This window comes from Chelon labrosus, assembly GCF_963514085.1.
Source record: "Chelon labrosus genome assembly, chromosome: 22".
Classification (NCBI taxonomy): domain Eukaryota; kingdom Metazoa; phylum Chordata; class Actinopteri; order Mugiliformes; family Mugilidae; genus Chelon; species Chelon labrosus.
Genome location: NC_140355.1, coordinates 1065014 through 1079736, shown reverse-complemented (window position 1 = coordinate 1079736; position 14723 = coordinate 1065014). Strand labels below are relative to the sequence as shown.

Here is a 14723-nt window from a genome sequence, read left to right as displayed (position 1 = left end):
GATGTTTTTTAAAACTCGGTTTACTAATCAAACGTATGAAGCCCCAGAGTGTATCAAATATTAGATAAATAAATATTAGGAAATGTCATGTGATTCAGTTGTATAAAAGTTACAATTGAAAGAAAAACATTTGTACCCTGTTTAAAATAGGGGTGTCAAATTCATTTTAGTTCATCTCAGTTTGATCTGAGGTGGACCGAACCAGTAACATAATAACTTATTAATAATGACCGCTCCAAATGTTTCCCTTTGTTTTAGTGCAAAGAAGTACATCATGAAAATGGTCTATCCTTTTTACACAACATTTTATGAACATCATGAAGTGCAAGTTCAGCACATAGAGCTGTTTAGTTCTGGGTCTCGGTGTTGTGTCATATCTGCGACTCTTACTAAAACAGTGCTGAAAAAAAAAGGAATAACAGAATTGCAGCCAATTTCTTCAGTGTCATTTGATCCCACTGTGACTCCAGTTTTGGCCCTCTGGACGTATGTTTGACACCCCTAGTTTAAAATGACTATTCCTTATAGTAATTTATTTAATGTTGAACCTTAAGGGCCCCGTACAAAGACACATCGGATCGCAACTAATTCACATCAGTTTGTTATGGTGAAAAACGGAAGTAAGGAGTGATACAATCCTAATAGAACCTCATCATAGTGAATTAATCGTATTTTGTGGAAAGTACTGTAATGAAAGGATGCATATATAAAAGGTCCAGTCGCCGTGCTGTACAAACCAATGTGCTGTACAATCTCTGGTACTGTGTGCTTGTGACCTTTCAAAATCCCAGGCTGCTTCCTTGAGCTGCCTTACTCCAGCACCACGTCTGCTTTGAAACCGCACAGTGTCTTTGTAGCGGGCGGAGCAGAGATGATGGGCTTACATTTGTTCATATGAGTTTTGATCATCTGTCATTTATTTAGCAGCAAATGCCTCAGTCCATCTCTCGTTCTTCCTCCGTCTTAATTCCTGGCACAAGTGTGTTTGTGACTCCTCGCTCATATATAGTATATTATGCATTATAAGCTGACATAGAGTGAAAATGTCTGTGTAAATGTCTTCCATATTTTGTCCAGTGACAGGTAACGCTCTAGTGTCTTAAAAGTGGCCCTTACGCTGTGTTGTACTTGACAGCATCCAGTTAGTGAGATGACTTGTAGAACTTGCACAGGAACTACTACTTTTCAAACTAAAGGCTACGATGTACAGTATATTGTAAATGGTGGTATAGTTTACAAAAAGTATTTACTATATTTTATGCTAGCTGTAAATGACGTAAGATACAGGAATGAATATGTGATTGCTTGTGATTGAATATAGCTGTTTGCTTGTAGATGCATACATTGAAAGAATGTTATGGTGAAAAAATGATTTATGCTTGTGTGAGAACAACTGTTAAATAAACTAGTTCAAAACTCACTGTTCATTGGGGTTATTTGTCATTGAATACAGCACCAGAAATCGCAGCTTAGTTTTTACCACATAGCAAACTGCTGTTTATATCTGTGTAATAAAGGTCAAAAGGAAGCACTGTTGGTGTCACTTTACTGTTTATGTCCCATTCCACTGGAGAACCAACAAAGCAAACCAACAAAAATAAAGTTAATCTAAAAAAAAAAAAAAACTTTGGTGCAAACCTTTGTTTTATTAAAAAATATTGTGTTTCTTTAAAATGATTTGAATGTCACCAGAGGGCAAAATCCTAAGTCACACATGACAAGAGGCACCGTTATCATTACTCCAGTTTTAGCTTCTTCTCATTGGGTCCCTGTAAAATCCAGAAAAGAATTTAAAATCCTTTTTTCTTCATCATATAGATCATATTAAAGACCTCATGAACCATATGACCTTAATAGATCACTTCACTCTCAAAGTGCAAACTTACTTGTGGTTCCTAGAGTTTCCCAGTTTGGTTTGGGGAGGCAGACACCCGTCCCACTTTTAACTTCTAATTAGGGCTGGCTCAGGTGACCCTAATATACTCCGAAGATGTTTTCATGCATGTGTGCAGTTTATAATTAATAAGTTTAATGTCTTACCAATTCAGTAATCAATAATGCAGGTAATTAGACCTTGATATAGATTCCTGAAGAGTTTTATTTTATACTTATTGTAAGAGACCAACAAAAAAATTACTTTTGAGGCTCACTCCTGGCTCTTATTTTACACATCCATACACAGTCTGTACAGTTCCATTAAAACTGGTTTTCATAATTAAACCTCTATCAAGAACCAACCAATATAACTGCACATCTTGACCTTTCTTGCATTCCTTGCTGCAAAGTCATCAATAACATTGTCATATGATATATATCAGAGGTTTTTTCACCGCTCACCATTGTCCTCGTGAAATACTAGTGGTGGTATATTCGTCCATCACTGTCATTTTGAGGGGAAGTAAAGCTGAGTGATACCGTGGTTGGTCCTCTGCAAACCAGTTCTGTCTGAATTCTGAATTGTCAGCAGGGTCTCTAGACAGAGGCTCACCCTCAGCAGCGCGATTTGTGACTGTGAGGATACTTGGGGGGCTGAGGGGGTGGTTGTCTCCTCATCCTGTCCAGCGGGTGCTCCAGAATACTTTAAAAGTGCCCCTAATTTTGTATAAACCTTTACGTACTGTTCAGGTCAAATCTGACCCGTTTTGACATTTGACAGCAGTAAAAATACCCTAAACGTCATTCTTTTAGTATGAAATTTGATGATGATGGAAAGTGGTGGTTTTAGGGAATCTTGAGACTGTGAAACTGTGAAACATGTCAGTGTGTATTTTTTATAGGACAGTGGTGACGGAGTTTGAGAAGTCTGTCACGAGAAGTCTGTGTTTCCACCACATTCACCCACCGCCTCCACAGGTTCAAGAGGGCTGCCCAGTCTGTTCAAACCAACATTAGTATGAAATGACTTTTTCCATTTTGAGGTTTAAATTACAGCAGATTGGAAAATTGAATTTTAACTGGGTGAGGGAAAAGCTATAGCTGTGCGAGAGGTGACCCAAACTGAGCCAAAGGGAATATTCAGGGTTACCTGTTGTTAAGGACAGAGTAAATAAACGTTTAGCTCTGATCACAGGTATGTTGTGTGCAGCAGGAGACTGGTAGCATAGTCACGTGGTGCAGTCAGCTGATCTATAGTGTCCTGAACTTGTGGCATCGTCTGGACTCATGACTGCTGACTGTAGTCTGTACGCATCCGGTGACTTCTCTAAACGTTTATCAGCATAAGGGAGCTATATCCTGCTTTATATGTCAACCTCTCACCGCAGGATCCCTGTCTGGATCCGTGAGCTTCAGTCACGAGTTGCTCATGACACACTGTTTTTCATTTCCTACCAGCCTTCACGCTCCTGCTGCCCGCTCAGAGAAGAAGGGAAGTAGGACGAAACTGAATGTCCTGCTCCGCGTTTAGCTTCGCTGCTGAGACCCAGAATGGCTTCGTTGGAGCAAGTGAAGCAGGGTTTAGAGAGCGCCGGCCAGAGCCACGTCCTGCAGTTCTGGCCGGAGCTGAGCGAGGAGGAGAGGGACGCTTTCCTCCTGGAGCTGGCCCAGCTGGACCTGAAGGGGCTAAAGGACCACTGTGAAGGAGCCGCCAAGGCTGCAGCCTCCCCCCCCGACAGCCTGGACCAGCACATAGAGCCGGTCCCTCCGGAATTCATCGGCAGCGTCAGGAAAAGTGACAGAAACTCTCTCGCTGAGTGGGAAAATGAAGGTGAATGTCCGCTTTAGTAGAGGCAAACATGTAATCCGGAAGTAGCCACTAGGGGAAGGTAAGGAGGAGAAGGTACCAGGCTCTGAACTACAGTGAGTGTGAGATCTGACTTCATGTATGTTCTTCATGCTCTTCTTTATTAATGCTCTTTGGCAGTCAGTTGGTTGGCTAAACCATAAAGCATCAATCTTTTTATAAAAGAAATGGCCTAGAGGTAAAATCTTAGCATCTTAGACATGATGATTTGTAATTAGAAATTAAAAATGTCTGCACACCTGCTAAACTTTAGTGGATTCAACCCTAGAAATGGCCCATGAATGCATAAACACTGAAGACATCTTGCAGACATATTTGAATTTAAGCCCACAGTTGCAGGATGACAAACGTGTACGTGTTCAGACTCCTCTACTGCTCAGTACCACAATACTGTGGTAGCTCCTTCCCACGCATCCAACTTCTGCTCATAGTACCACTCTGTCCTCACAGGCCTGGGGCACATATCAAAGAATCGGGTTGGAGTTCTGCTTTTGGCCGGTGGTCAGGGGACTCGTCTTGGTGTTCAGTACCCCAAAGGAATGTACAGCGTTGCCCTTCCAAGTGGCAAAACCTTATATCAGATCCAAGCAGAGCGCATTCGCAAGGTCCAGGAGATTGCAGACAGGAAGCATGGCTCTAAATGCACCATTCCATGGTAAGTGTAGGCGTAAGGCTGTGACACACCAAGTTATGGCAGGCAACATGAGGCGACGTTGCAGTCAGTCTTTGTGTCTGTACGTTTACTGAAGACAAGGCATATGGAACGGTGTGTAAAATCAGAGTTATTGGTTTGGCCACGAAAGTTGTGTTGTGTTGAAGCTGTTATTGAAGCTACAAAATCTTGCACTGACTGTCCTAAGCTGAATACAACATCAGTGAGTGCAGGGGGAGTGAAAAAAAAAGTACATTTACTGGCCAAAAATCATAATGAGTTTGCAGAATCTACACAGTCAGTGATATTTACTGTTCATGTAAGATTGTTCATTGACCATTAATGACCTTTAAGAAATGTTGATTTCTAAAACCATGATGTGTTGGGCACTATGAGTAACCTTGGTCTAACTTTTACATTTTAAACCTGTCTGTACTTGTCTGTGTTATTGCAACTCCTCAGGTACATAATGACCAGTGAGTTTACTCTGGCTCCCACTGAGAAGTTCTTTGAGGAGAAAAACTACTTTGGTCTAGAGCCATCAAACATAATTATGTTCGAGCAAAGGATGATCCCAGCAGTGACCTTTAATGGAAAAGTCATCCTGCAGGGCAAAGGGAAGATAGCGATGGCCCCAGGTAGGTGCATATAAGGTCTTTCAGCTGACCTCACTGCACAAATATGAGTGAAATCACCAATAGTTTGATTCCAGATGGCAATGGAGGTCTGTACAAGGCATTGTTGGACAATAAGGTACTGGAGGACATGAAGAAGAGGGGAGTGGAGTACCTGCATGTGTACTGTGTGGACAACATCCTGGTCAAGATGGCAGACCCTGTGTTTATTGGCTTCTGTGTGAGCAAAGGGGCTGACTGCGGGGCCAAGGTGGAGTTTTCCAAGTTACATTTCTTGGGAAGTGGGGGTGGCTGAATCTTTTAATTCATTTATAAAAGGAGGCCCTTCCTGTAGTAATTATGTTATTTTCATATTTTACTCATATGTACAGTATGATGTTACATTGTCCAATGTTTATATTAAAAATATATAAATATCTATAGAGTTCTTAGAGCAGATTGGCTACACTAGCTGTCCTAATCATGTCTCCTATTTCGTCCTCTTCTCTCACCTGTGTCAGGTAGTGGAAAAGGCGTACCCTGCTGAGCCAGTGGGCGTGGTTTGCCGAGTGCGAGGTGTCTCTCAGGTGGTGGAGTACAGTGAGATCCGTCCAGAGACGGCTGAACTCCGAGGACCTGGAGGGGAGTTGGTGTACAGTGCTGGAAACATCTGCAATCACTTTTTTACTCGGACCTTCCTGCAGGATGTGGCAGAGTAAGAGGCAGCACATTATCAGACAGATTTGAGTGAAAGAGACCACTGAGAGTCCATGGGAGTACATAAATACGACACAAGAATTGATTGACCATTTAGAGTTCATTTAATAGCACATGGGTGTTGATATTTTGCGCATCATTTTGTGAGATGGTAGAAAATATTGTAGCTCATTTATAGTAAAGAATCATGTCTCCCAGTACAATCTGATGAAAGTGGCCAACTTTAAGTACCTGTGGTCACATATAGCATTAAAATGCTTCTCCACATTGGTCCCAGCCAGCACGTGAGAGCATATCTCAGTTATGTACTCTGCATGCAAATAGACACCGACATAAGTTGGGGCACAGTAGAATGTTGTAACAGCAGCTATGACACTCCTTGATGGCAGCAGCCATCCACAACGGGACACAGACACACACACAGAAATGCTTTAGGAACAATTCAAAAAACATGAAGAACAGCACAAGGTGTTGACCTGGCCTCCAAATTCACTAGATCCCGAACTGATCAAGTATCTGTGGGATGATCCACAGAGGCCCTTCCCCTCAACCCATAGGACCCAAAGGCCCCCACTAACAACATTCTGTTGCCAGGCACCACAGGACAACCTCAGAAGGACCATGTCCATTCTCTGATGAGTCACAACTGTTTTGGAGGCACAAGGGAGACCTATCGTACTATTACACAATTTCCTTTAAACTAACTTTCACTCTTTTCATCTTGCAGGAAATTTGAGGGCCAATTGAAACAGCACGTTGCCCTCAAGAAAGTGCCGTATGTGGACGCATGTGGCAATCAAGTCAGACCCACCAAACCGAATGGCATAAAGATGGAGAAATTTGTTTTTGATGTCTTCCCATTCTCAAGGTGTGGATTGTTATATAGTGTGTTTAGCTCTGCATGAGTTGATTTACTTACTGCACGTGGACTGACAATAGGCCATGACATCGTATGTCTACAGTTAGTTAAAACATTTACTACCTGTCTTTGCAAGGAACTTTGTTGTATTTGAGGTTGTGAGGGAGGATGAGTTCTCCCCACTCAAAAATGCAGATGGAGCAGCCACCGACAGTCCAACCACGGCCAGAAACTCATTGCTGGCTCAGCACTGCCGCTGGGCCACATCTGCTGGAGCCACGCTGCTGGATGAACATGGGAATACAGCCAGGTCAGAGGAAATATTCCTATATATTGCATTATATATATTGCAGATTATATCTGCTTTAGCTAATATATAATCAAAATATACAGAACACTTGTCAAGAGTTAAGGGCTAAATCAAGCAGCCAGTAAGCTTAGCATAAAGGCTGAAAGCCACATTTTGCAGATGCCAAACAGCTGACATGATGAAAATGTTTCCTGTTGTCAAGAGTGAGCAGTCACTTGAGGCTTTGGAAAGTTTATACTTTTGTACCAACTGGTGTTATTAATACACTGTTGGTGAGTAACATTCTTCACAAAGTAGCTGTAAGTTTATGGGGAAACAAAAAAAAAAACAATTGAATGTTTATTTTAAATTGTGCCATGGGTCTGGTCTAATAGATGCATGTTATGCCTTTAGATGGTTTTTAAATGAATCCGTCAAAATCTATCCAATTAGTTTTGTTTTTGTCACACTGAAGTGAATCGAAGGGAACTGAAGTGAAGCAAATAGCACAACATATGAATACATTTTGATACGGCGTGATCTTGCAAAAAGATTTGGAGTGCCCCTGAAAAGTAGTACAAGTAGTTTCAAAATTCAAATATACAACTAATCAAGTATTCTGTATTCTGAGTTAAGACCAATGCACAAGGTGTCTTCCAAAGTTAGTCTTTAGAATCTTGCAGCAGAAGTGCAGTTATACACATGGTTATTCTGTACAAGGAGGTGAAGTGGAAAAAATCAGAAGCCATCCTTGAAATCTAAAAGTGTGTTGTTGTTTATTTTTGACAGTGTGTCAGCAGGGGATACTCACCCAGCACAATGTGAGATTACACCACTGGTCTCATACTTTGGAGAGGTGAGAGCACAAACGTGGAGTGTGTTGAACTAGTGAAAGCTACAGTGCAATGTTCTTGTTTGCATTTAAGATCAGTTGTGGACAAGACATAAACAAGATAATGTTTTGTATATGTTTATGTTTTAAACTAGCTCCATCTCATTTCCTCCTCTAGGGCCTGGAGCAGCTGCTGAAAGGGAGGACACTAAAAACTCCCTACTATCTCGACGAAAAAAAGGCCAAGGAGCTGCAGGCTCAGTAGGATTTCTCTGACTTAGAGGGTGTGACGGCTGCAGACATTCCATCTTTGGAGAACACATCAGAGGTGGCCAACCTGGATGGATGCATTTCAATAGTTTCAGCCTGAGAATGCAAACTTGTTTCAATGAATTGTTGAACTGTATGTGATTGTAATCATATCAGACTGCCATTTCATGCATCTCACATTGTCCCTTGAAGCTACACTGTGATGTAATCAGTTGAAAACAAATAAGGGAGTTGCAATGAGAATTTATATAAAACTGTTTTTTGATTTACAACAAATAAACAAATATAAAATAAAAATCTACATTTCTGATTCTTTCGACTTTCTATGATACTAACTCTGTAACTTTAACATTTCCTAAATTAACAGGGTGTAACTGAGATGTTTTGAGGCATACTCCTAGTAGAACATAAGTGCTAAATTAGGAAGACTTGTGTACATTTTGGTCTGAAGACTCTTCATATATGCACCTTACACAATAAATATGAGCTGCTTCCTTTGGAAAGGTAGTGAACCCAAACAGGCTATTATGAAAAATGTTTTTCTTCTCATGATACATGACTTTTAATTTAAATAATTATAATAATAATAATAATAATAATAATAATAAAGAAGCTCATTTAAATCCTTTAGCTGTCAGACATGCTAATGATACTTTGGAAATCCTTACTAAATTTATATCATCTATATTATCTATGTGCTATAGCTTAATATCTTTTTAACACACTTGTTAAATCACATTTATATATAATAATGATGATTATGTTATTGAATGTGTTTGAAAGGCTTGTGTATAAATGGATGTCTTGTGTTTTACTGTGTGCCTCTAAAATGGTCCTCTCCTTTCAGGCGACCGCAGTTCAGAGGTCAGATGTGATGTAAACAGACACCACTACAGCCTACAGTGTAGCGTTTCGGGATAGTCTTCATGTCCCTCCCGGCCACCCTATTTTAGACTACCACGTGACCGACGCTGGCCAATCACGGATGACTTTGCGAAGCAATGACAACAAAAAACAAATCCATTAAAACGAAGCGGACCGTTTGTATTGCCGTGTAACTGCGGGGTCTCTTTGTTGCTGTCGTGTCATGTACAATAAGCCTAAAGTCAGATATTCTGTTTTGACCTATATTTAATTCAGCGTTTCGTTCAGTCACGCGAAAGTAATAGCTGAACGCCGGAGGCTCGCGCAGCTGTTCGCAGTAACATAACCGTTAATTCTCTGACGACATCGCTGTTAGTTCGTTAGCTTACGTTACTGTTCTATCAGCTGAACAGTATCTGTTTGGTCAGATATCATTTTATCAGAAGCTAGCGAGTAGCTAACTCACCGCGGACTGTCCTGCCACCCAGTCCCGTGAGCCTCAACATCCTGGTCCATCTGCACATTGCGATGGATGCTCTATTATGCTAGGACCATGTTCAAAAATGTTTTTGGCTCAGGGTTTCTGGTAAGGACAGCTCATGTCATTCTGACTTGGGTCATAACGCTAATACTCTTCCTCCATGATACAGGTAAGTCTGTCACATTTCTACATGATAGCATCTATCTATCTATCTATCTATCTAATGTATATAATATAATTTAGTCTAATTGTTAGTGTAACCACAGTAGCAGTGTCATATCTGACGTCTAGATTGACATTTGCAGTATATTGTTCATAGATGTGATGTCTGAGTGTGTGGGCTTTACTTAGCAGGGCTTAAGTGTGTACGTATTAAAGCACTGCCCCATGTGTTTTGCTTAAAGAGCTGAGAAAACAGGAGGAGACAGGCCAGCTGGTCCAACCTGTGCTCTTCGTCCTCCTGGTCCTGGTCTCAGTGCTGCTCTACTTCGCAGTTTCTCTGATGGACCCAGGATTCATCTTGTCTGATGACACCGACTTGCAGGTGATCCATGAACATAATGTGTGTTTTTGTCATTACTCATGTCATTATTCTTTGTTACGTTATTGGGTGTGAAAGCTGAAAGCAGTTACAGTGTTATGACTGGGCAGGGAGACTGATTTCAGCTGATACCGCCTCTTATCGCTTCTTTATGACATTGCAGATGTGTTGTGTTGCAGTGCAGGTGCTGTCTCTCTTGAAAGTAAAACTAAAAGACCTGCATTAACATCAAGTATGTGTAAAGTGTTTGTTATCAAGCTGACAGCTGATTGCAGAAAAATTAATGAATGCTTCACCTTGATGTTGCTGATACACAAGGGTCAAATTCTAATTTCTTTATAGCTGTTGGGTAACTTGTTGGAACTGCTCTATAATTTTAGCCACAATGTGAATCTGCAAAGCGGCTTTAATAAACAACAGCAGTGTGGTGAAAAAATATATTTACCTGTGAATAGTTGTGGGGCACGAGTAGAAAAAGAAGTAGAAAACAAGTACAGAATGATTTGCAGTTAAGTACTTGTAGGTACTCAAAGTGCTTTACGTTCACAGTGACACATCTACGCATCTGCTCACACAAGCACACACACATTCAAATACCAGTGCCAAGTGCCATGTGTAATCTACCACCAAAAGTGGCTTGTTTCTCTTTATGTGCAGTATGTATTGTTAGTAATATTCTGAGCTCAACATTGAAACAGCTGTGTGGAAGAAGGGTCATGATAACACTTCAGTGACTTGGTTGTTTGTCTCCTTTGTTGTCCCAGTTCACGTTGGGAGTGACTGAGGAGCAACAGGACATAATCCCACCCACCACCAAATCCTTGCGACTGCGTCGCTGTGGTCACTGTCTGCTGCAGGTACGCTGCCCACCGCATGTTGTGTACATGATTTTAGAATGTTGCAACGTGACCATAGTGTTGCCTTCAAAAAACATTCAAAAAAAGACTTGAACTTTTATCAGTAAATAAAATGATCTGAACTGTATCCATTTTCAGCAGGTTAGAGTTCATTTCAATTCAGTTCACTTTATTTGTCCCCAAGGAGAAATTTAAAAGAGCATATGTAGCTAAAACAGACATAATCACAAGCAATAAAAACAGCACACACAGTACGGCATACAATAATGCGAAATAATTTATAAAGTGCTTCAATATAGTGTGCATTAAAATAAAACATTAAAAAAAAGTTTTTTAATTGTTTACTTTGAAAAAATCTTAATAATTGTTCAAATGTGTGGATTTGTATAGCTGCATCAGTGCCTACAAGTTGTTCAGTGTTCAGTGTGCATTTTAGAAGGTCACCTTCCTTCTCTGTGCCCTGCAGCCCGGACACCCAAGTCTGTGTTCTGAGGGGAGCCACTCAAACTCAGGAAACAGCTTGCTGATTACATACGGCAGTAAGAGTTGGAATAGGTTGCTCAATGATTTTTGAGCAGACTTTGACTATGTTCTGCAGAGAAATTAGTGAAACCAGAAAAGAAAAGAAAAGAAAAGGTTATTGCAGACATAGCTGCTGCAGGAAAGAAAGCTGGAGCAATATTACAGTCTGTGTGAATAGGCTTATAATGTCATTAGGGCTCAGTAGGTGAGATGAAATCAAATCCGTTCTCAGTAGGTAGGGCAGGTTGTCCACAAACCTGAGGGGTAGCAGTTTGTTTCCCAGCATATGGACAAAATGCCATGGGGTCCTTAATCAAGACGCTGAACCCTGGGCTGTTCCCAGTGTGTACTTGTTAAACAAAAATGTGTAGATGTGTCATTGTGACCATTTAAAATCCGACTACAGTTAAATGAATGTGTTGCTTAGAAGTATCCTTATGGTGCATATTAAAATGTTGGTCTCATTCAGCAGCAGCCCCAGTACAGACTCAAATCATATAAAAACACGGTTCAAAGCAGCTGACGTTCTTATCATTTGAATACAACAGGTAGAAAGCTCCACGGCTTCAGTCGGTCTCTTTGTAGGAGGATGTTTTGAATAAACCCACGGTCTACTCGCTCGTTTGCTCCTCTCACAGGAACCATTCTTTTGGTGATCAGTGAGAACATTCAGCGTAACAAAGGAAGAACTGAGGGAAACAAATACGGCTTCTGTCTGCTCGCAGACAATTTGTCGTCTCTGTGGTGTTGGTGTAGCTCTCAGGCTAAAACGTGACACTTCAAGTTCTACAGTACTTGTAGGATCACTCAGTGGTATAGAATATCAGATGGGCCGGCAGGCAGCACAGATCTATGTTATACACCCACACTACCTCTAGTGAACATCATATGATACAGGAGCAGGGCTTGTTTAAGCAGTCAGGGCTCAGTGTGCTGCTTAATGCAGGGACCGACTGTATGTGTTATATTTTCGCTTTCCAATACACAATGCCCATGTTGTTGTTGCACTCTGTATATTTAGTATAATAGTTATAGTTCTAACAGTTTTTATGCTCGACTAAAACAACATGTAAGCTTGAAAAAGTCTTTTCAACATTCTTGTATTCTCTGTACGCTAGTCGCTACTAATCACTTCTAATATTATAATATTACAGATGGGAGATGTTTTACACCTCTTAACTAAAAATAGGGTTGTTGCAGCTAGGAAGATGAGCACCTCATCATGGAGTGTTGATTTCTGCAGAACTCATCACTACTTCCTGCTCCTTAGTTTAACTGAATCAGCAGTAATTATTGTTAAATACAGCAGGACAGGACATGAGTGATCATCAGCGATGTAGTTAGAAATACTTCTAGTTCATGTTGTCCCATGTTCATGTTTATTTTTTATCTTTTCCTTTGTGAAACTGATACATATTTTAATGCAGATTTGTGTTCATGACTTCTTTAAATAAAATGACCTTTTTCCAAGCAGCAGCCAATGAGATCAAAGCACTGCCAGACATGTCAGCACTGTGTCCGCCGTTACGACCACCACTGCCCCTGGATTGAGAACTGTGTTGGTGAGAGGAACCACCGCTGGTTTGTGCTCTACCTGGCCGTCCAGCTGTTGGTGCTGCTTTGGGGGCTGCACATCGCCTGGTGAGTATGACACCTACGGTCATAGCAGATCATTGCTGCAGCTGCAAAGCCCTTACAGCCTGCTGCTCTCCTGTTTGTGTCACCTCAGGACGGGTTTCAGCTATGCGCCCATCTGGCAGCTGTGGCTGCGCACTAACGGCATGCTGCTGGCAGTGGCTGTGTTGGTAGCCCTTCTCTCGCTCATTGTGCTGCTCCTGCTTGGCTCCCACCTCTACCTGGTTTCTCTTAACACTACCACGTGGGAGTTCATGTCACGCCACCGCATCTCCTACCTCAAACACTGCGGTGCTGATGAAAACCCCTTTGACCGCGGAACCTTCCACAACCTGTGGGGATTCTTTTGCGTGTGGGGCACAGTGGTGTGGGAGCAGGTGTATTTCAGGGAGGGCAGCGACCAGGTTTAGAACACATGGGTTTCTCTCATGAACAACCTATCCGTCTTGTGGATCACCTACACTGATCAGCCACAACATTAAAACCACTGACAGGAGAAGTAAACATTGACCATCTTGTGACAATACAGTGTTCTGCTGGGAAACTTTTGGACCTGGCATTCATGTGGATGTTCCTTAGACATGTAGCACCCACCTAGACCAGACCAGGCACCCCCACCCCATAGCAATGACACTCCTTGATGGCAGCAGCCATCCCCAGCAGGATGCAGCCTGACACAGACACACACACAAGGAACAACTAAAAAAAAAACATGAAGAACAGCACAAGGTGAACCACAAGACCTGTGGGTCCTATTGGTCCGTCAACACAGACATCACAGGACACCCTCAGAAGGCCCATGTCCATTCTCTGATGAGTCACAACTGTTTTGGAGGCACAAGGGAGACCTACACAATATTAGGAAGGTGGTCATAATGTTATGCCTGATTGGTGTGTGGGCAGGTACATAGGCACTTGTGTTGTTGTGCCATAACTCAGCAACATTTCCCTTCTTCCCTTTTCAGTGGTCCAGCACTGCACTGGACTGTTTGCTTGCGTCATTTTCATGTTATTACATTCCACATTTCCATTTTGTTCCTTTTATTCCCAACTAATGACTCTTAAGAGATGTGCATGTGTTGTGTGTCCCCTGAATGAGCCACCTGATCCTATTAACCAGCATTTCTCTGTATTCTAACAATTGTTTACGCCAGAAGGTTACCCACGTCATCTGTATGCATGTTGCAGCCCTGAATGAAGTCACCCACTCCCTACATCTCACTTGACACTCTACTGAATCATTTATGTGAAGAGTAGTTACATGATTGGAAAACTCCTGGTCTCACCTTTAAACATGACTGATGGACTGTTATGGAGTTGTGAAGTTTACAGTGCGAGTCAAACATTGCATTAACAAGTTACTACAGAAATAACTGCATGTGTAGACAATCCAGACAATCCTGTCTCTGTAGTGGTACGGTTCCCATCAGATCCTGATTCACAAAAATTGCACCTTTTTTCATTTCATTATGTCATTGTGTCATGTGATGAATTATTTACTGTGAGGTTTGACAGGGTCCACTTGCTTCAGCAGCTTTTGTCTCTAATTAGTCCAAGTGAGAGTTTGATATCTGAGCTGTATTATTTCCACCATTTAATCCATGATGTACAAAATGTTTTTAATTTCAACGGACAGCGTTTCAAGCTTTTTTATATTGTACATATTTTTTTAAACTATTTTGAACCAGAAAATGTCTTTAGAGTTTTGTATGACTGTTTTAACTGCGTGACTGGAAGAATTCTGTGGAACACTAAGTAGACAGAGTGCAATACTTTGGTCCATTTCCATTTGAGCTTTCCCCTGTGCAATAGTAACCCTGTAAGACAGCAATAAATGTGATGGCGATT

The 14723-nt window shown here is 41.4% G+C and overlaps 2 protein-coding genes across 2 annotated transcripts; both read left to right on the top strand.

Moving 5' to 3' along the window:
• Positions 1-3056: 3056 nt before the first annotated feature.
• uap1l1 (UDP-N-acetylglucosamine pyrophosphorylase 1 like 1) lies at positions 3057-8283 on the top strand. The gene is made up of 9 exons (XM_084572874.1): positions 3057-3706; positions 4193-4397; positions 4857-5032; positions 5107-5279; positions 5530-5723; positions 6453-6593; positions 6721-6894; positions 7663-7729; positions 7884-8283. The coding sequence occupies exons 1-9, from the start codon at positions 3427-3429 to the stop codon at positions 7968-7970; spliced, it is 1497 nt and encodes a 498-aa protein (XP_084429000.1). The 5' UTR covers positions 3057-3426; the 3' UTR covers positions 7971-8283.
• A 608-nt stretch (positions 8284-8891) lies between these two features.
• On the top strand, positions 8892-13286 carry zdhhc12b (zDHHC palmitoyltransferase 12b). The gene is made up of 5 exons (XM_084571730.1): positions 8892-9489; positions 9725-9864; positions 10626-10718; positions 12715-12881; positions 12970-13286. The coding sequence occupies exons 1-5, from the start codon at positions 9372-9374 to the stop codon at positions 13283-13285; spliced, it is 834 nt and encodes a 277-aa protein (XP_084427856.1). The 5' UTR covers positions 8892-9371; the 3' UTR covers position 13286.
• The last annotated feature ends 1437 nt before the right edge of the window (positions 13287-14723 follow it).

Bases quoted from the DNA above. Each gene is read 5' to 3' on its own strand.
- zdhhc12b (XM_084571730.1), top strand. From the start codon at position 9,372: ATGCTCTATTATGCTAGGACCATGTTCAAAAATGTTTTTGGCTCAGGG. The intron at 9,490-9,724 runs GTAAGTCTGTCA...TTTTGCTTAAAG, and splicing joins ACTCTTCCTCCATGATACAG to AGCTGAGAAAACAGGAGGAG. The intron at 10,719-12,714 runs GTACGCTGCCCA...TTTTCCAAGCAG, and splicing joins GTGGTCACTGTCTGCTGCAG to CAGCCAATGAGATCAAAGCA.
- uap1l1 (XM_084572874.1), top strand. From the start codon at position 3,427: ATGGCTTCGTTGGAGCAAGTGAAGCAGGGTTTAGAGAGCGCCGGCCAG. The intron at 4,398-4,856 runs GTAAGTGTAGGC...GCAACTCCTCAG, and splicing joins TCTAAATGCACCATTCCATG to GTACATAATGACCAGTGAGT. The intron at 5,280-5,529 runs GTGGAGTTTTCC...CACCTGTGTCAG, and splicing joins GGGCTGACTGCGGGGCCAAG to GTAGTGGAAAAGGCGTACCC.